This window comes from Carassius carassius, chromosome 16, assembly GCF_963082965.1.
Source record: "Carassius carassius chromosome 16, fCarCar2.1, whole genome shotgun sequence".
Taxonomy (NCBI): Eukaryota; Metazoa; Chordata; class Actinopteri; order Cypriniformes; family Cyprinidae; genus Carassius; species Carassius carassius.
In genome coordinates, this window is record NC_081770.1 from 11,513,866 (window position 1) to 11,538,186 (window position 24,321).

The following is a 24,321-nucleotide window of genomic DNA, read 5'->3' on the forward strand; positions in this document are numbered from 1 at the left end:
TCTAAACCTTAGTTCATTCTCAATAAGATCTTCTGTAGACGTCTGTCAGAAATAAAGTCAGTCTGGTTATTAATAAGTGGAGCTGGTGATGCTGTTTGTGGGGTTGTTTAATCAGATCTTGAGAGATTTCATGTATTTTATTTCAGTTGATTTAATCTAAGACTGTGTCTGAAGTCATTTGTAGTAGTTCTTGTGTTTCTCTTTTCTTCAGTGATTCTGTTTGTTAACATCAGCTGTTCATCACTAATTCTCAATCAGCCCTTAGTTAATCACTTAATTACTTAAATGCAAAGTTAAAAAACTTACATGGTTTAAATCAAGGCAATCTGTTTACTCAAATGGTTTGAGTTAAGTTAACTTGTCGGGTTTTACAGTGAATCATGCAGGCAATATGAATTATACTATTTCAAGAAAACAAAATGCCATGCAACTCTGAAACATTATCATGCTACTTCATATTCATACTGGCATTTACTGCCAGACTATATGGGTGAATTAATTTATTATAGAAAGAATATCAACACAGACATACAAGCACTAGTATATCCTGTGGATTACAAGGACTCTCATAGACATAATGGTTTACACTGAGTTAATAATTCTCATAGAAACCAAATTTCTGAATTTCGAAAAAAAAAAAAATGTTTAGTATGTTTTTAAGCCATTTGGTTTATGAGGACAGAAAAAGTTTTATTTTATTTTATTGTTATTTTTTGCTTGCCAGATGTCGCGCTGTTTTCTACGAAGATTTGACTCTTTTCCAGGAACAGTCAAGGGATTTTTGAATCACCAAATGAAAAGCTTTTCAGCAAGACAACCACAGGTAATACAACATTTATTTAGATTTTTCTGAGGATTCAGCATTTATGTGAACAAAACCTGATGAACACTACTCAGCGTTTAACCAAACTCGTGTTAAAACACAACACTGAAGCAGTCTTGAAGTTCATGGGGATAATTATCAGGAGATAATCAGATGCTTTAGTGGAAATCAATAAAACAACGCATTCATACATTAGCATGCAAACAAAGGCACTATAAATTTGGGTTGCATATACAATCTGACATCCAGACCTGATTAAATTAATTATTTAAATTAAACTGGATAACACATGTAATCTATTATGTAAAACTGATATAATAATATATAATATTTATAATATATAATTGCTGTAGTAGCTGCTGCTGATGTCAGAGTGATTGACACTGGTGCGCGGGTCTTATGTTATTAAAGTGAACTCCTCCCCTCCTCCTTATTCACTTCATCCACATTCTCTCCATTCATCAGTGGCTTCACTACACTCACTGATTTATTCACTCACTCGCTGTGGATTCTGGAAGAAAATGCAGAGACAATAAAGAATCAAGAGAAAAAAAAGCAACAAGATCTAGAGGTCAGTCTAATGCCAACAACTTACTATTAAACTACCATTAGAAATAAAGTGTGTGAAATAATTCCAATTACATATTTTCAGTATAGCACATTTGCTGAAAAGTCCATAATAAGCATAGAAATATATAATAGACACCTCCCTCTCTTCTCTGCTCTATAGTCTTTTCATTTAAATTTTCCTTTGCTCTCTGGTTGTTTACTGAATGAATGAATGGATGAATGAATGAATGAATGAATGATGCAGTTATATAGTGCTTTTATTTTGTATTGCTGTACACCCAAAGTGCTTTACATTCATGAGGCAGTCTCTCCTCAACCATCACCAGTTCATTGACTCACTGCTGTCTCTACTTTCTTCTTGATTTCTATGGCTATGCTTTATATTATTTATATTATAAGTTTGTGCTGAATTAACTGCAGAAACAGAACAACAGAATGCATGAGGAAGAACTGTGAGCATTATTACATTCAAAGACTTGAGATACTCACCTCCGATATAAATGAAGAATTTACTGCACAAGGTACTTCCTGAGCTGAGAATCAGTAGTTTATAGAGTCCAGCGTGATCAGCTGTGATGTTTTTGATGGTCAGCGATCCAGTCATCTTGTTCAGCTCCAGTCTGTCTCTGAATATCCCATCAGGACCATCATATGTAGTCATCTCTCTGGTCTCTCCTTTGATTTCAGCTATGAGAGCATCTTTATCTCCAAACATCCACCGTATCTCATCACCGGTCTGTAATTCAGTTTTAGTGTCTAGAGTGTCAGAATCATTCTCCTTCACTGTCAGTGTCCCCACTACATGTCACAACAGCACACAGAAAGAAGGAGAATAAAAGAGAAAGAAAGAATAGAAATGAGGAGCACTGATAAGTGAATAAAACTTCATTAAAGGTTTGTGTGTGTGTGTGTGTTACATGAGAGCATTTATGCCTTGGTAAGAATGAACTACACATGCACATTAAATATGTGATTAATGTAATATGGTTATTGATAATGTAATGTAATGTTATTAAGTTTCAAAACGGATAGCTTACAAAGATAGATATCATAATCAGAGGGGTTACCAGGATGTCATGTTTGGGGGGCATTTGGCTTGTTTTGGGGGGCAACACAGACAAGTGAATAAATCGGCACAAAATTAAGCTATACTACACACAATCTGTTTTAATGAATATCTTTTTCTAAGCCAGGAACCAATAGATAGGCACAGGGCCCCTATTAGACTATAGGGCTGTCACATAAAAGTGAGTTAAACCAGGTCAACATTAATGATATGATGATGACATTATTATTATTATTGACAGATTCATATATATATATATATATATATATATATATATATATATATATATATATATATATATATATATATATATATATATATATATATATAACAGATCACAGTGATTGCTTGTGAGAAGACATGATATTTTTTAAATGAATCTGAAGTCACGTTTGTATAGACAAGAGGTAAATTAATTTGTTTCTTCTTCTAAGCTGTTCCAGACGTAGGTGCTACTTTTAGGGCTAAAATGCTTTGTGAATTACTCTTAGCAAAACACATTAGGAGTCTAAAGTTATGAGGGACAGGGCCATTATTTTTAGGAGTTTCACTTAAATTTGCCGTTTACTTGTAGCCTCTTATAAGTTTCTATGTGAATGCGGCCCCAGGTAAAAAAAAAATAAAAAATGATATGCTCATTTGAACTGTATGAGAACAGTATTTGAATGGTATTCTCTGGTTGTAAGTGGCTTTGGATAAAAGTGTCTGCTAAATGAATAAATGTAAATGTAAACATGTACTGTAGGCCTAGATAAAATGAAACATATTAAGCTACAGGGGGTCAGGAGATTTAGAGAGTTGAAATAAAAGCTATTTTTTTTAACTTTTTTAAAATATAGTTTTATTTTTTATTTTTATTTTTTTTATTTATTATTAGTGGTGCTTGCCATAGGCAAATATTATTATTTTACGGGGGTTTGGAGTCTGCATGGGTTTGTTCTCCCTCAGATAGGGCTGGGCGATATGATAAATATCTAACAAATGTTTTTTTATTTTTTAAATCATGCTTTTATCCTGATTCTTTGTCATGTTGGTTTTTCTATTTTGCAAGATGTTTGAGTATCACAGCCAAACTAATTTCCCTATTATAAAGCCTTTTAAGGTAACAAAATATGAAAAAGTATGGCGAATATTAAGGCCAAAGTGCATGGGTGAAGATAAAAATCTTTGTTATTAAAAAGTGAGAACAAAGATACACATTACAAATACAGATATTATACAAATAAAGTGTTTTATTTTCAGGTACAAGAGGTGTATTTAGCAGGAGCATTAAAACATTTTTAATGAACAAATATAAGAATAAAACACTATATACACTGATTCCTATTAAAGCAAATGTATTAAACTGTATTAAAGTATTTTTTTAGAGTATTGAGTGATATTTCTTTGTGTGTTTGGTGTTTTATTAACATTAAAGGAAAAATTCACCCAAAAATTTAAATAGTGAAAAAAAAAACCTGAATGAGTTTCACCTCATTTCTTCTGCTAAACATAAGTTATTTTGAAGAAGGTAGAAAACCAAACTGGTTCACAGTGACTTCACTTCAGTATGTTTTGCTATTATCAAAGTCAATGTGGACCAGTAACTGTTTGGTTACACATTTTCTTCAAAAGATCTTCTTTGTGTTCAGCAGAAGAAAGAAGTTAATATAGGTTTTTGAAAACATGCGAGTCTATAAACAATGACAGAAATTGAATTTTAGGGTGAACTATACCTTTAATTCACACGGCAGCATGTAGCCTACTGTCCCTTTAAGACCTGGGTGCATCCGTTTTTATCAGTTCTTTACTTTCATTTTAGACATATCCAACTGAGTCTATACATAAACCTTGTGTGTTTTGACAGTATTAGCACAAAACATAACTTAGAAATCAGGCACAGTTTGAATAGCTTTTTCTTTTTCGTGCCTCGCTTTGATTGTGCCCAGAAAAACCGCACGTCAGAAAAGCACACGAATGAACGGAAGGGGGGGACTGATAGTGGTCATGTAATCTTTATTTATTTATAACTTATTATTATTATTGTTGTTGTTAAGTTAGTGTTCATAAACGTTATGTATGGTCTCTTAAGAATTTCAAGTTAATAATAAAACAATTTACGAAAAATATTTTTAAAGCTTGTGTCATGTGGTGCCCCCCTAGTTGTTGTGAATGGTTGGTGCCCCTGGGCACTGGCCCAAGTGCCCTTATGGATAATCCGGCTCTGCTTGAGAGTAACTCTAACGTACTGCTGAGTTAACAGTGTTAATAGAGTATAACAGTATGTCGCAGTATATTAATTCCGCGGCGCCAGAACTGCAGCTGATAGAGTGTTCTGCATCATAATACAACAATATTTCTTCAATAGGGCTTGGGCGCCGCGTTGCATTCTGGGACGTGGCGGCCATGTTGATAGCCTCGTGAATGTAAACATACAGAAAGTCGAACGAGAAGAAGCAGAGTTGGGAGAAAGAGAAAAGATGGTAAAATCGCGAAAAGGTTGTGGGATTTAAAGGGATACACAAAATAGGGATGTCAGGGACCGGTATGTGCACAAAATCGACACTATTAAAGGTTTGGATCCCAACAAAGAGTGGAGCACCGATGATGACTTGCTGCCGCACTTTTGCATTACAGATATCCTCGGCTACATTGTTTGTTTTGTGAGCGCCTACACTTCAGAACAGTTCCGAAGCTACAAGTCATTGGAGTCATGTGCAGTTCACAAATGGATATGTTCAGGAGTTGCAGTCAGTCTCTGTACTGTTGACCTGTTGCTACCCCTTGCCCTTCCAGCGAAACATATGTTTTCAAAGCATCGTTTTGCTTACTTGAAAGCAACCTTAGTGTGATGTTGGGCTTTTTAAGATAGCGTGGTTGTTGTGAGAGCACGATTTCACGCCAATCTGCAACTAAAGTCACGTTAGACCTAGCTTTACAAATCGCTTAACGTTAGTTAATGCAGCAGTTTTGTAGTACGACTTTTTGCTGTCAGCAGAGGGATAGCTACAAAAAGATGAATGTTGAAATTTCCCGTATTTTGGATGAGTAACCCGAGAAATTTCCCTTATTTTCAATGTTGACTTAAGCTATATACATTAATATTCAGATGTTATGGTCTCCGTAGTCGCGCCTCCAAGCAGGAAAGCAGTGTAAAGTTAATCCATTCTCATTTTATTTTCCCCATGGCGATTATGTGTTGCGCTATTACACCCCACAATACAGCAACGGTTTACCATGGTTGCAATAGAATTTTTAATTAATCAATTAGATTAATCAAATAAGACACACGGATGAGAGCGAGTATGTCTAAACACTGCGCAGGAGTCCGAGTAGCAGTAAAGGAGGCCATCAACGTGCCGGCCACGCCAAGTAATGACTTCACGACGCCCAAGCCCTATAGCTGATTGTGGAGACATTTTTATTGTCCACAACCAAAAATATTAATATACTACCCTCCGCAGAAATCGAAGACAGTCTTTTTTAGTCAAAATCCACTCTCAATGCACTTCGATCCCATACGCGGTTTTGGGGTGGCAAAGCTCATTTGTGCCACCCTTGTAGACACGCCACTGCTCTAAACATTACACTGCCAGGTAAACATTTCATTGGCGTTCTATTCTCACATGATGAACATTTTCTGAGCGCGTACGGCTGACGCGAGCGCGCACTGTCAAACAGGGCCAAACTGGATTTTTGTTGGGTCAGAACCATCTGCTAGTGATGGAAAAATATGCACAAAACAATCCACTTATTTTTTATTCATTTATCATCAGATGTACAGTCCATTTCTCAATGGGAGGCAGGGCTTATCCTAGGGGAGGCACTGACTCCCCCAGCCTCCCCCTAGACGCACCCCTGATCATAATTATTATAACTTTAAGAAGCACACTCCACTGTACAATAATGAACATATTTCTTTTATAATTTCATTATTTTGTGTTTAATCTAACAAGAGACATGCAGCACACTGAAGACTTATAGGCCTATAGGGCCTGCGAGCTGAACTAACCACATAATAGGATCAACAGAATGAAGAAAGTCTGGAGATACTCACCTTTGATATAAACAATAAATCTCTTCTTTAATTTCTTGTTGATCAGTAACTTGTAGGGTCCAGTGTGTTCAATTCTGGGGTTTGTGATGGTCAGAGATCCAGTCTTCATGTCCAGCATCAGTCTGTTTCTGAATATCCCATAAAGAACATCCTCATATGAAGTGATAGTCCCTTCTTTGATTTGAGCTATGAGATTGTCTTTATTTCCCTTCCACTCTATCAGATCACTTATCTGTATTTTAGTAACTCCAGTTTTTAGTTCGACTTTGTCTCGCTCCACTCCTGACACTGTCTCCGCTTCATGACACAGCAGCACATAGAAACAGAAATGAGGAGATTATGAGTGAGTGATCAGATAAACATGACAGAAACACTGAGAAGACACTGTGTGATTCTTCACATGTGCTTCTAATAATCAGTTTGTCATCTCTTTTCTTTAATAGCAATTTACAATAATGTTAACATAGGAAAACACATTAATGTATGCAAGGAGAAAATCTGTCTAAAAACTATTACACATATCATACCTACTACTAAATAAATCAGTCCTTATTTTAAAATCTTCATGCAGCTCTGTTCCATACAATGATATATTGTCATGACCATCACAATGATAAAAAACGTGTAGGACACCAGAAATGCAGCATAAATGTTTTCCACATGACTTGTGCGCTATAAGTCTTCTGTTATTCAACAGCTTTGTGTGGAATTTAAGTGGTAATTTGCTTAAAATATTCCACTTTGCTACAGCTTTTAAATCTCATTCTTTCACACAGTAGAGATATTTTTTTCTGTCGCTTTATCAGCTGTAATACTTACGTAGTTCTGCAATCGTTTGGCAATGGTAAATCAAACCAATCACCAGGAGAACAACAACAACAATCCCTGCCCCAACAATCACAGCTACAGCTGCTGGAGACAGACCTGGTTCTGTAATGATAAACAGAGACAGTCATTAGTGTGAAAGTGTGTCTGATATATAACTAACACTAGAAACATCAGTACTGTACTAGGTATAATGTTTATGATACTTATGGTATAAGCAATGAAAACAGAGATGAAGCTTAAATTTAAATTATCAATTGCTGGACAGCAGTTGTTATTATTACAGTTCTATGTTAACAGGTGTAAGTAATTTTATAAAATTCACAATAAATTGTTTTAAATAATAAAAGGTAAGAAGAAGAATTTATGAGCTCTTGAAGTTACTGTGTGCCGTCACTGTTCACTGAAGTTTCTTGTTTTAAAGAAAGGTTTGATTCTCTAAATGTCACAATATCTGGAATTACTCACAGATAACTGATAAACAATCAATACTTCAGTTACTTCAAATGAGTTACTCACCACTGACAGTAACAATGTATTTCTGGTATAAGGTCTGTTTGTTGCTGCTGATTTTCACTTTATAGTGTCCTGAGTCGGTTTTTCTGGTGTTTGTGATGGTCAGAGATCCAGTCTGATCCAACTTCAGTCTGTCTCTTAAACTCTCATCAGTTTCATCATATAATGGTGAGCTTTTGGCCTCTATATCATGTTTAGCTATGAGTTTTCCTTCATCTCCAAACCTCCACACTATCAGCTCATCTCCAGTTAGTTGAGGAACGGCAGTCTGAAGAATGACAGGATCTCCCTCCATCACTGACACAAGCTTCATGTCAGTTACACCAGCATCAACAGCAGATGGTGACTCTGCAAAAATCATATTAAGTAACACGATTAGTTCATCTTCTGGTTACAACATAACACATATGCAGATTAATAAAAGTAATTGCAACTGTGATATTGTCATAATTAAATTTTTGTAAGCCTGCTGAACACATTACAAATAATAGTTTCTGTCTGTACTTTGAATATCAGTTTAATTGTAGCAAGCCATTCAGATCATCACTGACTACAAGCCCCTGGCTGTCATGAATTCTGTCCATAGACTTACATCTGACTGCCACAAGCGGTTGCCCCTTTATCATATTGACTCTCACACAACACACCCACTGTGCAAAGTTACGTCCAGTGGACATCTTTTTATGTCTTTGCAGATCTTGAAAAGAAGTCCACTGAGGAGCCAGAATGAAAGTTTTTATGACGTCTTTTTTGGAAATAAGTGTTGTTTTGTTTGTATATAGCTCCTAAACCTTTTGACTCTACAGTACAGACACTTAGAGCAAGATACTTACAAAACGCATGCATTTGAAATATTTTGAGCAAAAGCATCATGTACTCAGACACAGACATCAAGATTTAGCATATGCATCACAACAATGGTGACAATCAAAACGGCTTCATAGCACAAACTCATCCTTATGTCACCATTGATGTGATGCATATCCACAATCTTGATGTCTGTGTGTGACTACATGATGTGTTTTTAAAAATAAGTACATTCTTTTTTTCTATAATGTGTCGGTCCATGAAAATAAATACATAGTTGCAACAAAACATTAATCACTTATTGTGCTTCAGTTTAATCACCATTAAAAGCAAGATGATAACGCTTGATCTTAATGATTTCTGCCACATTAAGAGTGTTTTATAACATAGTTACAACAGCTAGAGACAAGCTAACACAAGAAGTATGAGGACCAAGGTCCCAACTAAACCAAACACTGTCCACCACAATGGTGACGTCAAATGATGTTGATGTAAATGATGTAAATTGATCCTCCTCTGTTGAGATCTTCAGAGATTTAATGTCTCAATCATCAGTTATTCCATTATTTCATAAAGATTATTTTATTTTCTTGATTTTAGGACAAACACAGTGTCTGGAAATTACATTGAAATAACATCTAAATCTAATGCATCCTGAGAGTGTTGATTTGGTCCAGAAACAGTATAAATGATGTCTAAATGAACCTTAAATGATGTTGAAATATTTCCACGTTCAGACTGCCTAGTATTGTTCTGCATTTATCACTCTCCTAGTGTTAGCTGCTTTACCGAGCCATTCCTTGTTTCTGTTTAGTCTCTAGTATTGTTCTGCATTTATCACTCATAGCTGCTCTACAGAGCCTTAATTTTAGTTCTAGTTTAGTCTAATCATTTCATGTCGTCTTGTTTCCTTATTCCTGCCTGTGTATCTTGGATTAACCCTTGTCTCACCACTTGGACTCTATTTCTACCACGTCTGGACTATTGCTCATGTTTCTGGATTACCTCTCTTGTCAAGCCATCTGGATTCTGTTAACCGATTGATTCCCTATGCCAGCACTAGGAATACTCTTTGTTTTGTTTTATTTTTAAAAAGTATTTAATGCTGTTGTTATAGCTGTTAGCTTTATGAAATGATCTGCGGTGTTGACGTCTCTTCAGACACGGAGAAACTCTGCATTTGTTCATAACCACTCATCTAGCCCCTGCTGGCTCGCTTTGGCCATAGGTTTTCATCGGGCCAATAAACACAGCCCGTTAGCCTCGATGATATTACTGACGAGGCATTATCAAGCCCCGGAAGTGACAGTGGAAATGTGACTGGCTCTGGCACGCACTAGCACACATGATTTTAACACGGCTATAGAGGATCTGACCTGGACCACCAACACCATGTCACTCTCCAAGAAGGCACACCAGCACCTACACCTTCTCTGCCGGGTGAAAAGAACAAGTGTCCCTCCACCCATCCTCACCACATACTAAAGGGGCACCACTGAGAGGCCAGGTAAAGCATTCATATAGTTTTTATAGTTTGCGTTTTTTTAGTTTATATAGGTAAACATTTATGTATAGTATATTTATAGCCGAAATCTGTCATTAGGTCAGTTGTGTACATATATATTATAGTGTTTTACTACATTGTTATATGTCTGTATTCATGTAGCACCATGGTCATGTGAAGCATGAAAAAAAGCTTGAATTGAAAAATAAACTTCTTATTATTTTCAAAAATTCTAAGATATAAAACCATATATATCCTTACCATAGACAGTAACTGTGAATTTTATATTTGAAATCCCAGCTTTTTTAATGACTTTTATTTTATAAAGTCCAGAGTGTTTAATTCTCATGTTGTTGATTGTGAGAAATCCAGTCTGATCCAGCTGCAGTCTGCCACTGAATAGCTCAATGTAACTGGGATAGGAGGTCACTTTTCTATTGATTTGAGCAATGACTGGATCTCCAAACCTCCATAGTATCAGAATAAATCCCTGTATTTGAGTAGGATCAGGATTCAGAGTGACAGAATCTCCCTCCATCACTGACACTGACTTCACTTCATCTTCATCAGCACCAAACACACCTGCAGAACAAACAAACAGTTTCACAGAGATTAAACTCATGTTACACTGCTGGTAATGAAAATAAACAAATTCAACTGAATTTAGTCTGCTGTTAGAAACAAAATATGACTTATTATGGCGTAAATAAAGAAAGCAGAGAAACAACATTCTCTGTTGGTCCACTTGCGCGGATCGAGCGAGTGGAGTAAAGGACAATTTCAGTTCATTGAGTTGAGATTTACATCTGCAGAGTGGATCGAGGGATTGACAGCAGACCGAGAAAACACTGAGTAGAAAACTATTTGGGTATAGTGCATCATTTTACTGTTAACTCTCATTCCCTTCAACTGGTGTAGAAGTTGATGGAATTGACTCCTCAACTCTGTTTACTTACTGGGTCAGCAATAAGAATAATTACAAGATTGTTAACTTAATTGCAAGAATGTATGCCCCTGTGTGGCCCAGTGTTTCATAACCATAATCATTTTTACACTCTGTTCCACAACTGAAGCTACATTTTATAAAATGACAGGAGACACTAAGCAAATGGTGTCAAGATCCAAACAGGAGAAATACAAAAAAAAAAAAAAACAATGACAGTCTGCAGTCTTCTGACACCATTATATAAACTAATATTATGATCAGGTACAGTTAAACTTTAGTGATATTAAATTGTTGCTTTAATTTAGTGCTATTATGCTCAGTGGAGCAAATAACCCTTGGGTTTAACTTTACTGTATGTGTGTGTCACATATTCTGCCATCTGTAAACAGACTTTTTGAGGAGACGGCTGATTGTCATTCATTCGTGGCTCTGATTGCACTCGCAACGCATGAATACTGTTTTGAAACACTATTATCTCTTACATTTGTTTCATTTAAGTAAATAGGCCTGCGGCTAATCATCTAAAATGCATGCCCAGGTTATTTTATTTTATTTTAAGTGCACACCTGAGTCCAATTCGGGTGCAACTGAACTCAGACCACCTCCTTCAGGTAGTCAGTTAAACATATTTACTCATGCAGTATATACACATATATGGAAATAGGCTATTTATTTCTTATTATTATCATTTATGCTGTACATGTTTCATATTTTCTAGCTAGTATAGTATAGTAACATATAGCTAGTTTGCAATAGCATCTGCTCATACTAAACTAAAAAAAAATTGTTTTAGGGTCTTTCACAATTGAAATGTTATCTATCTTAGCCCAGCTATTTTAAACTCTTTGATCACATTCTCTGGTTATTATTATGCATAAAAAAACAAAACTAACAAGAATACTGAGATAAAAACAACAACAACAACAAAAAAAAAACATTTTAATTATATTAGTGCTACCAATATTACAACATCAATATTGTTGTAACATTTGAATTTTTAATTTAGTGCATTATTTTTTCATTGCAACATTTTATTGTCATTTTCATTAGCAAATGCAATTTGATTTATATTGTATACGTAAGTTCACTGTTATCCCATCGGTCACTATTGTGACCATCAACAGGTTTACTCATTCTGTGACCACACTCAACAAACTGAATATATGTGTATACTGTATATTAATACAAAGATAATGTGTACCAAAAATATTTGTCACATATTTATGTAAACATAAACAATAAAATGCTCTGGTCATGTGACAATTTGCACGAATCAGGTGAAACTGCACATGTGTAATCGAGACCCTTTATTTTTTCCATATTTGCAGGAAGTGTACCAAAACATCTGTCAGTAAGGTTTATAGAGCTTTATAAATTAAAACTTTTTTAACAGTTGTGATAGGTGGGATTAAATTGGTTAATTTAATAAATTTTACCCTCCTTAGCTGTAACTCATTCAGTGAATGCGTATGTGTCTACATACATTCACATTTATATAGGAGCATCTACAGTATGTGCAATACTGTATATACTAAGTAAAGGATCAAGCAATAAATATTTATTTCTTAATTATATATATATATATATATATATATATATATATATATATATATAATTGTTTTTCTTTTTTTTGTGTATTTTTATAAATTAACTGAAACCAGGTAAAACAGTTTATGCTTTTCGAAGGTGTTATTCTGAAGCAAAACTACAAATAAAGATGAGATAATGGACTTCAGTTACCCCAGGCAGGGTGGGAAATGAACACCCCACCAGCCTGGCGCTGACTGATAATCTTGTCGTAGTCTATCTGTCGGCCACCGGGTACTTTCACTCTAGAGGGTTTGACTAAGGTCAGACCCTTACGAAACAAGAATATATGGGAATATACTGTCTGCAACATATATAATGCAATATCCTACATAATACATTTAGCTTTATTGGAAACCTGTGCTTATATTTTTCAATATAGAGCAATATATGCACTGGCAATGGCTATATAGCATATTGATGCATACGAATATATAGCTTATATTTATTTTTATTTATTTATTATTTTTTGTCCTCAGAGATGCATTTTCACAGAAGGTGCATATACAACACAAGAACAAGTAGCCTACCTTACAACTAAGCAACATACAAACTTGTCACAATCAAAACATTCATTTACCTGCACCTTCATATAAGGATTAAAATGAGCATCAAATCCATGGATGAATGCAATCACTGTTAATAAGGTAAAGATGAATGAATTTAAGGAATGAAAGAAGATCATCCACAAGGAGCAGCTGTGTCCAGTGTCAAAGTGAAACCGAAAAAGTTAAATAATCAACAGAAATCGTGCACTTACCGCACATTAGTAGTAAAACCTCAAATAACTGTAATGTGCTCTTCATATTGCTATAGATTCCAGCAAAATCTGATTTTGATGGTTATATAAGCTACTCATTGTTAGTTTCTACACCTCAACCAATTTATTGACAGCAACGATTGTAACCAAAAGCTCTAAATAGAAGAAGTGCTTTTTATGACACTGAAATTTCGAGGCACACAGCACTATCTCTAGTGAAGTCTATATCTGGGCGTGTATTGGCTTCAGAGTCAAGAGAAGAGTCGCTTTCTGTCCAAAGAGCGATTCGCTCAATTTGCGTGTCAGAATCTTCATACCCTAAATCTGATCCAGTTATATTTTCAACAGAATCATGCAGGCAATATGAATTAGACTATTTCAAGAAAACAAAATACCATGCAACTCTGAAACATCCTATTACTTCATATCCATCATGGCATTTACTGCCAGACTATATGGTTGAATTAATTTATTATAGAAAGAATATCAACACAGACATACAAGCACTAGTATATCCTGTGGTTTACGAGGACTCTCATAGACGGAATGGTTCACACTGAGTTAATAATTCTCATAGAAAATCATTTTTTGAATTTCGAAAAACACAGTTTAGTATTTTTTTTAAACCATTTGGGTTATTAGGACTCGAAAGCTTTTTTTTTTCAAGCCACCAGATGTCACGCTGTTTTCTACAAAGATTTGACTCTTTTCCAGGAACAGTCAGTGGATTTTTGAATCACCAAATGAAAAGCTTTTCAGCAAGACAACCACAGGTAATACAACATTTATTTTTTTCTGTGGATTCATTCTTTTTTTTAACAAAACCTGATGACCACCGCTCAGTGTTTAACCAAACTCGTGTTAAAACTAGGGATGCACCGAATCCAGGATTCGGATTCGGCCTAATACTGGGCCTTTTGACGGGGTTCGGTTTCGGCCGAACCTTAGATTTTTTTTTTCACCGAACCGAACCCTAAGCTTGCGCTACGCTGGTCGACGTCACGCGACCGTTGATTGCGTGAAAATGTTTATATGAGGAGGAACAAGGCCCGACAGTTCACTCTAAACTAAACTGTTCAGGAATCTTGATCGGCTGGGACGATTTATATCATAGCAATACAGAGCCAGCCAATCACATCGGGTCGACGTGGAGATAAGCATTTTTTTCGGTGAGCCTTTGATTCCACTAAGAGAGGATCCTCTAATTCCTCTTCAGTGGTGGAAGACAAACCAGCAGCGATTTCCACTGCTGGCAAAAATGGCAAAATTCTACCTCTGTGCCCAGTGAAAGACTTTTCAGTACTGCTGGGGACATTCGTTCCCACACTCGCAACCGGCTGTCACCTGTTAATGCAGAGAGTCTTGTTTTTTTTTTAAATGAAACTCTCATTTCATGTGAAAGATTAGAGGTTTTACGTTAATTTAATTATGATGCAGGAGATGTGTATGATCTTCTGTAATATTTTTCGTAATATTTGGCTACTGTTCTAATCGTAGCCTATCCTACTGTTATAAACGAAAACTAAACAGCCTATCCATGTTTATTGAGTTAATGTTCAATTAGCTATACATTAATTTCAGTTAAGTCACCAAACATATTCTGATTTTTAAAAAGAAAAGAAAAACACTTGCATTGCTGCACTTTTATTGAAAGGTTTTGATTGTTTACTTGGGTAAGCATAAGCTAATTGTCAAAAAATAGGGGTGCTCCGATCACGATCGGCCGATCGTTATGCGCATCTTGTCAGTAAAGCCGGTTCTCTAATCAGCGGTAAATCAGGTGCGTGATTTCACATGAGAAGATGCGCAAATCCACGTTCATTTTCACCGTTTATTTGCGCATCTTCTCAATTAACAACGGCTCTGTGTAGTAACAGCTGCTCTATGTGAAATCAAGCACCTGAGGGAATTTACCGCTGATTAGAGAACTGGCTTTACTGACGAGATGCGCATTAACGATTGGCCGATCGTGATCGGAGCAGCCCTATCAAAAAAGTTTTTCTCACTTGTCATCCTGGCATAATGTTGCCTATTCTTTTTTTTTTCTTCTTTTTTTACAGTTAATATAAAATAAAATGAAAAATACATTGCTGTGGACGTTGTTTATTTCATTGATGTGTTTCACTGTGTTAATGGAATAAGGATGCGAGTAGGATTCGGTATTCGGTTTCGGATTCGGCCGAATCTTAAAGAGTGGATTCGGTATTCGACCGAACCCCAAAAATCTGGATTCGGTGCATCCCTAGTTAAAACAACATTGAAGCAGTCTTGAAGTTCATGAGATAACTAAAATGAGATCACTGATATAAAAAGAACAGGATAAAACAAGAAAAGAGACTTATAAATCATCCTTATAAATAAGGATCATCCTTATATGTCCTAGCTTTAAGCATACAGTGGTCCACCCCCTACTCAAGAAACCAAATCTTGACCCCTCTATTCTCAGCAATTACTGACCCATTTCAAAGCTGCCTTTTATCTCAAAACTTTTAGAGAGAGTTTTCTTTTCCCAGCTAAATGAGTTTGTTAACTTGTCTAATACATTATATACCTTTCAATTTGGTTTTAGATTGCTGCCCAGTCTGGAAACCGCACTGTTGAAAGTCAGTAATGATCTGCTGCAACTTCTAGATTCTGGCTTAAGTACGATACTAGTCCTATTGGACTTAAGTGCTGCATTTGATACAATCGACCATAGCATTTTGTTACACAGGTTGGAAAAGGTGGTGGGTATACAGGGAGTTGCGTTGCAGTGGTTGTCCTCTTATTTGAAGGATAGAACCTTTTCAGTAAGCATTGAAAGTGTCTCTTCTCAAACAGTTCCCTTGTCTTGCGGTGTTCCCCAGGGGTCCATTTTAGGCCCTTCTCACTGTATATGCTGCCCCAAGGTTCCATCATTAAGAAATATAAGATTTCGTACCTCGCTATTCGGATGATACACAGTTTTATCTTCCAACTAAGATCGAAAAATAGTGATTCATGGGACACGCTCTATGACTGTTTTGAAGAGATAAAATGTTGGATGGCTAGTAATTTTTTGCAATTAAATATGGGCAAAACTGAAAATCTGATTTTTAGGTTTAAGGATTACAGTGGTGGAAAACCTCGCAGGGAACCAAGTCTCTGGGGACCATCACTCCTCTTGCATCTCTGATCCAGTGAAGCAACCCACAGAACATGCTGGGCCCTCTTTAAAGAACGTACCAACGGTATCCAGTGGGCCTCCCCCCGATCAGATATCGATCTCAGCATCGGACAGAGAGCTGTCTGGTGATGATTTCGGCCGCGCTGCCGCCCTCCGGGACGGTGGCAAAGCCTGAGTCAGATCCAGAAATGGCAGCAATGCTTTCCCGGGCTGCTGAGATGGTAGGGCTCGAGTGGAATCCTTCACCGTGTCCCGAGCCATCCAGGTTGGATGATTGGTTTCTCCAGCCTGCGCTGATTCTCAGTGCCCCGCCCCAGTGCCTTTCTTCCCGGAAGTGCATGATGAGCTCACCAAGTAGTGGAAGGCACCTTTTACTGCCATAAACCGACCGATGAGCTCCTCCTCCCTCACCATCCTCGATAGCGGTGCAGCAAAGGGGTATTTGGCAATCGCCCCGGTGGAGCACGCGGTAGTGATGCAAATGTCCACATTTATGGTCCAGGAGTAGAGCTGTACCTGGGCAAATTACATTTGGAAGTGATCATCCTTATCTTCTGGTAGTGGGGACTTTGGAGTGAGTAGGGTATGTGCGTGCCATTAAGTAGTCGTTAGGAATTCATTTTGCTAAAGGAACGACAAAATTTCCTCATTATTTTCAGCTGGGATGTTCCCGTGACAGCAGATTCACTGATGGACATCGACATAAAAGCAATATACATTTAATGTTTTAAAAAGTTTTATATATTATATACACTGTAAAATAACTTTGCAACTTTTAAGGTTCCACTTCAATATCCACATCGAAGAAAGGTTAAGTACTAAGTGTCTGCACCGGTTCCTCTGCCCGTTTCATTTTTGCCCGGGTGACTACAACATTGCAAAGCTGTTCCGGCTGCAGTAAATCTAGAAGCACTGGTAAATCATGCCCCAGAATCACAGGATACAGCAAATTATCTGCCACCCCAACGTCCAGGAGTTAAGTCTGTCCCTGTACTTTGATGTAAAGATGATGATAAACTGTAGGTAACAGTTTATCATTGCCATGGATACAGCATATCAGGGTGTACTCACACTAGCCAGTTTGAACCGTGCCCGAGTGCGTTTGACCACCAAAGCGCGGTTCGTTTGACTAGTGTAAGTGCTCCGTACCGTGCCCGGGCGCGGCTCGATTGGCCGGCCCTGGCCCGCTTGGAAGAGGTGGGCCAGAGCACGGTTCAGTTGGACTCGAGCGCGGTTCGCATGCAGTGTGAGCGCTAACCGTGCTGGAGCACGGAACAGGACGCGTGGCGTCATGGTTTTGCGACGCTCCAAAAAGCTCAGCTGGTACCTTGCAAACCTCCTCATATGAGCAGCACGATTACGTGAAAATTTTCGCGCCACTAAGGCGATACATCTGTTTAACAACAGGCTGTGAGAGGGCTGTGGACCACCATGGACCAAACGACACAAAATTATCCACAAAGTAAACAGAGCGATGGACTCCATTGTGTTCAGAGAGCGCCGCTCTTCCTGTTTATCCCGAAACCGTCGCACCATAATGACGTAAGCGTGCTCCGGCACGAATGCTGAAACCCTATGTGAGTACAGGCCAGAGGGAGAGGGGGAGAGGGGACAATCGTACTCGGGCCCGGTTCATGGCAACTGTGCCTAGTGTGAGTACACCCTCAGTCTCTTGTCAGAAGGATTAATCAAGGCAGGTGAAACAAACTGTCTGTGTACCAATGTCTGGTCGCTGCCAGTGTCAACTAGAGCATGGAGTTCTTTACCGTTCACTTCTACAGTGGTCATCCTTAAGGACAGTCCAGGCTTTACAGGAACTGCATTATTTCTGGGCACATAACACACTTGAGAGACCTTGACAACGTTCTTCTGGCAAACAGGTTTGGTATGACCCTCTTGGCCTCACAGGTAACACATAGGCACTTTCTTAGGTGGTTTAAAAGATATCACAGAGTCAGATTTTCCTCCTACAGTAGACTTACCAGAGGAGTTGTACTGAGCCGGATGAAAGATATTGAGCTTGCGAGAATCTCTCCCACCCCGCCAACTCCATGACTAATTCCTTCCCCGGGCAGCAACGAACACATCCACTAATGATGCAGCTTCAGCAGCTGTATCAGGGCCCCGCTCACGGATCCATACCTGAAGCTCAGGAGAGAGCATTCGGAGATACTGCTCAAGAACTATTATTTCTCCAATTTCCTCAACAGTTTTACCTTTAGGGCGAATCCACTTCCCATACAGCTCCTTCAGCCTGGCCTACAGCTCATTGGGACTCTCAGATGATTCAACCTCCAGAGAACGAAATCTTTGTCGATAAGTTTCTGAAGTAATGTCGTACTTTCTCAGAATAGCCGACTTAACACAATCATAGTCAAGAGAGTCATCAATATCCATTAGCACATATGCCGCTCGGGCCTTACCAGTCAGTAGGGGAATCAGGCGGAATGCCCAGTCAGCCTTAGGCCAACAACACACTGCAGCAATCCTCTCAAAGGTTATCAAAAAGTGTTCTATGTCATCAGAGTCACTTAATTTTTCTAATCTAGGCTCTTTAATCAAGGACTGACCTCTATCATGGTCCATGTGGTGACTTTCTTTTTCACTCCTTTTAGAAAGTGGTTGGCCAGAATCAAGGTCACCATCCTGCCTTTCCCCAGGACATGAATTCATAGAAAATGGACAAGGGGTGGGTGGAGTACGAGAACGAGCTTGCACCTCCATCTGAAGCAGGCCAAACTGATGCTGCAATGCCTTAAATCATCGCTCTTGTTCCTTTTGCTCTTGGGCCCTCCCGGCCTCCCAAGCGTCCATTTGCGTCATGTGGGTTTGGAACAAACTTGTCAGATCTGCAAGCGTTGGCTCCAGACATCCAGACTCCTCTGTTACAATCTCCTCACCATCCTCTATGGTCTCAAAAAATAATAGGAAACCTGCACCCTCTGCTGATCCCACTTCTGACACCATATGTGAGGGACCAAGCAGTCAAGGGCAAAGAACACAGGATTTCCAACCAAAAAATAATTTATTAAATGCCAGACAAAGTTACAAATTAAATAACTTGGAAAACTGAATGAATATAAAGTCAGGTCTGGGCCCATAAAAAATGTAAACTAAAGAGAATCAAAACTGAACAATAATCAAACAAACAAACCAGACAAAGAAAAACATGCCCTCCCAAATGCCACACATCGGGAAACTTTTATACACAAAGGACAGGTCCATTACGCACACCAAGAACAACAAACACCAATTAAATCCAATTAGAATGAATACTGGAATTCATTCACAAAAAATAAAGACATGGGTCATAAACAAATTAATTATATAAACAAACAATTAAAATAAAATGGCGGCCACTGGCGCCAGCCGGTCCTTTATTAGAACGGACCTGTACTGAAGTGCAGCGCTTTGCCCAGACAGCGTCAAACCTCCGCCTTCCACACATAGGTAACTTAAACTCAAAAGAAATAACTGTTAACACAATATACCACTCATAACTAGAAAGTGTGCACCCAAACTACTCTTACGAAAAAGAAGTTTATTCAAGTGTGCTATTAGTATACTTCTTTTAAACTAAAAATAGGAAAGTATACTTTTAGTTTACTTTTTACGTACTTCACAGAAATGCTCTTTATGTACTTCTTAGAAATATACTTAAAATTTTGTTTAAGTATACTTGACTTATACTTACAAAAAGTCTAAATATATTTGAGCTATACTCCTAGAATCTGTGTTTTCATTGTTTTATGGTAGAGGGTGCTAGTATGCATCTTCTGTACAAAATGTAAAAAAATACACAAGTGAAGAAGAAAAAGAAACAACACCCAGCAGGCACAGTACATCAATGTGACGTCAGGAAGATGTTTGACTCCAACTAATCCAACGTCAGTCAGATGTCATATTTTGGTTGAAAATTAAAGTTGGATTGACGTCTAAACCCAACTTTGTTTGACGTCAAACTCTGACATCAGACAGACGTTGAATTTTGGTTGGAATAAGCACCACACTGCAACAATGGGTGAAATGCATGGCAGCACATTAAATATCTCAAGATCTCAGCAGAGGAGGATTAAACAACTCCACAAACAGCATTACCAGCTTCACGTATTACTAACCAGACTGACTTTATTTCTGTCAGACGTCTACAAAAGCTCTTATTGAAAATTAACAGGGGTTTAACTCTAATGTGTTTAATTTACATAACAGCATAACAGTTAAACACCATAACAGTGATTAGTGTTTCCATTAGTTAAGCTCTTAACACTTATTATATGTTTTGGCTATTGTGGCTGCTGTGATAGTTTGTTTGTTGAGCACATTTGCAGCATCAAAGAAAGCTAAAGGGACATGAGATCGACTGATGGCTGTTATCTGTTAATGGTTTTATAAGCATCATGAAATAACCTGATTCGCTGATGTTTTTTAATCTAACAATTATGTTGTTCCATTAGTACATTCATATTACAAACCCTGTGTTTCTGCCACATGAGATCCAGCTGTATTATAACAATCAGTTAAAATCTTTTAACTAACATGAGCTCAAAAAACTTAACCTACGGTGACACACACAGACATCAACAATCAGCGTATGAATCTCAACAATAGTGACATGCTTCATGCAGCAATGCATGCTGGGAGCCATGCGTTTTATACTATGATGGCTCCCAGCATGCATTGCTGCATGAAGCATGCCACCATTGTTGAGATTCATATACTGATTATTGATGTCTATGTGTCTCGAAAGTGTTTTTCCCAAAGTGTATTTAAAAATAAAACTTTAGAATGTCTGATCTGAGGGAAGAAAGTATTGTCTCTTGAATATTGTTCATTAATAATAAATAACCACTTTGTGTCAATGACGATAAAAATAATTTTCTTCAATAATTTTTCTTCATGATGGTGAAAACTATATCACCTTATCTTTGTTTATGGCTCCTTTAATAACAAATTATGTGTTTTGGTAAACACTATTACAGGAACCACAAACTTACTAAGCCAAGAGTAAAACTACCCAACTAAAGCAAACACTGATCACAATAATGGTGACCAAATTTTTTCATATAAAACATCAACATCTAAACCTCTGTTATTTTCAAAAAGAACTTATGTAGACGTCTGACAGAAATAAAGTCAAACTGGTTAGTAATAAGTGAAGCTGGTAATATGTGTACTGCCATGCATTTCACCGTTTTTATATGTTTTTTTTTGGGGGGGGTGTTTAATTCCAGCCAAAATTCAGCATCTGCCCAACATTGGAGCTTGACGTCAAACAGTCGTTGGATTTAGACATCAATCCGATTTTCATTTTCAACCTAAATCCAACGTCTTACCGCTGTTATTATGTTTGTGATATCAATCACTGGTCGATGACCATAATGTTTGTATTAACTGTAGGTAACAACTGGTAAAATGTACATCTAGTTCATAAAAACCATAATAATACCTACACTTAAATATTTTCTTCTCAGCCATGTCATCAATTGCTCTTGAGCGAAATCTCCTCATCCGTTGTCTGATTGGAATTTTGCAAGGATTTCTGTATAGTTAAAGTGTGCATAGCCTGCATCTATCAACTTTTTTTTTGTAACTTACCCACATTAAAGTGTTTAAAAAAAGAATGCATGAAGCTAGAATGAAATGTTTTTGTTTACAAGCAGATACACTGTTCTTTCTTTGTATGTTTTGCATGCTCAGATATTCATGTAACAAAATTTATACAAATTCAAACCTAAATAGGGACATAGTAGTCTTAAAGTATGATATAAATTTCACTTAAAGAAAACTTATGAGTATACTTGCAGTATAAGTGTACAAAGTATTTAATTATTAAACTATCAGCAAATCAAGTTCACTTTTATTATAATTGCAGTACAAACTACAAACATAGAGGTAAACTAGTTGCGTACTCAAATTTTGCTACTGTTATACTTAAAGTATATTTAAAAGTATATTTTATATACTAGAATGTGGGCCGATTTAGTCCCAAGGAGTATTGAAACAGTACACTTACAAGTATACTACTAGAACGCTAGAACACTTTGTATACTTGCTACATAAAGTATACTTAAAAGTATACTTGAACTTTACTTAAGTAAACTTAATAAAATAAACTTGAAGTATACTACTTTTTGCTAAGGGTAGTCATGTATGGTAAAAGTGTAAATTAGAAATAAAGTGGTGAAAATGAACCAAAGCTGTGTCTGTCTTTATTATGAAAATATATATAGGGTGTTCTGCAACTAAAATGTTTAATTATGAAATATACTAAAGGACAACCAAAATAGCATGTAAACAAATGAAAGAAAAAGATGCATGTCTGTGTGTGTGGTTTAGTTACCGCCTTGCTGTGTGGCCACGGTGTCGGCCATCACAAGCTGGATGTAATAATTGCATGCCAATGTGCATTGGCTCATTTAGTTTATTCTCAAAGTAGATTGGTCTATCGAAGTGATATCCTATTTTTGTCATTTAAAAAACTTTTGTAGATTTACAACCCGAATTCCGGAAAAGTTGGGACGTTTTTTAAATTTTAATAAAATGAAAACTAAAAGACTTTCAAATCACATGAGCCAATATTTTATTCACAATAGAACATAGATAACATAGCAAATGTTTAAACTGAGAAAGTTTACAATTTTATGCACAAAATGAGCTCATTTCAATTTTGATTTCTGCTACAGGTCTCAAAATAGTTGGGACGGGGCATGTTTACCATGGTGTAGCATCTCCTTTTCTTTTCAAAACAGTTTGAAGACGTCTGGGCATTGAGGCTATGAGTTGCTGGAGTTTTGCTGTTGGAATTTGGTCCCATTCTTGCCTTATATAGATTTCCAGCTGCTGAAGAGTTTGTGGTCGTCTTTGACATATTTTTTGTTTAATGATGCGCCAAATTTTCTCTATAGGTGAAAGATCTGGACTGCAGGCAGGCCAGGTTAGCACCCGGACTCTTCTACGACGAAGCCATGCTGTTGTTATAGCTGCAGTATGTGGTTTTGCATTGTCCTGCTGAAATAAACAAGGCCTTCCCTGAAAAAGACATTGTTTGGAGGGAAGCATATGTTGCTCTAAAACCTTTATATACCTTTCAGTATTCACAGAGCCTTCCAAAACATGCAAGCTGCCCATACCGTATGCACTTATGCACCCCCATACCATCAGAGATGCTGGCTTTTGAACTGAACGCTGATAACATGCTGGAAGGTCTCCCTCCTCTTTAGCCTGGAGGACACGGCGTCCGTGATTTCCAACAAGAATGTCAAATTTGGACTCGTCTGACCATAAAACACTATTCCACTTTGAAATAGTCCATTTTAAATGAGCCTTGGCCCACAGGAAACGACGGCGCTTCTGGACCATGTTCACATATGGCTTCCTTTTTGCATGATAGAGCTTTAGTTGGCATCTGCTGATGGCACGGCGGATTGTGTTTACCGACAGTGGTTTCTGAAAGAATTCCTGGGCCCATTTAGTAATGTCATTGACACAATCATGCCGATGAGTGATGCAGTGTCGTCTGAGAGCCCGAAGACCACGGGCATCCAATAAAGGTCTCCGGCCTTGTCCCTTACGCACAGAGATTTCTCTGAATCTTTTGATGATGTTATGCACTGTAGATGATGAGATTTGCAAAGCCTTTGCAATTTGACGTTGAGGAACATTGTTTTTAAAGTTTTCCACAATTTTTTTAAGCAGTCTTTCACAGATTGGAGAGCCTCTGCCCATCTTTACTTCTG

General features: G+C 37.4%; 1 protein-coding gene across 1 annotated transcript in view; it reads right to left on the reverse strand.

Annotated features, from left to right (window-relative positions):
• Window positions 1–709: 709 nt before the first annotated feature.
• LOC132160255 (uncharacterized) overlaps window positions 710–24,321 on the reverse strand; it is a 46,061-nt gene continuing 22,449 nt past the window's right edge. The window contains exons 5-10 of the mRNA XM_059569993.1: window positions 10,409–10,729; window positions 7,840–8,184; window positions 7,315–7,425; window positions 6,496–6,792; window positions 1,883–2,191; window positions 710–1,334 (exon numbers count right to left, since the gene is read on the reverse strand). Of these exons, the coding sequence (XP_059425976.1) occupies window positions 1,315–1,334; window positions 1,883–2,191; window positions 6,496–6,792; window positions 7,315–7,425; window positions 7,840–8,184; window positions 10,409–10,729 (1,403 nt within the window). The 3' untranslated portion in view covers window positions 710–1,314. The remainder of the gene's footprint in view (window positions 1,335–1,882; window positions 2,192–6,495; window positions 6,793–7,314; window positions 7,426–7,839; window positions 8,185–10,408; window positions 10,730–24,321) is intronic.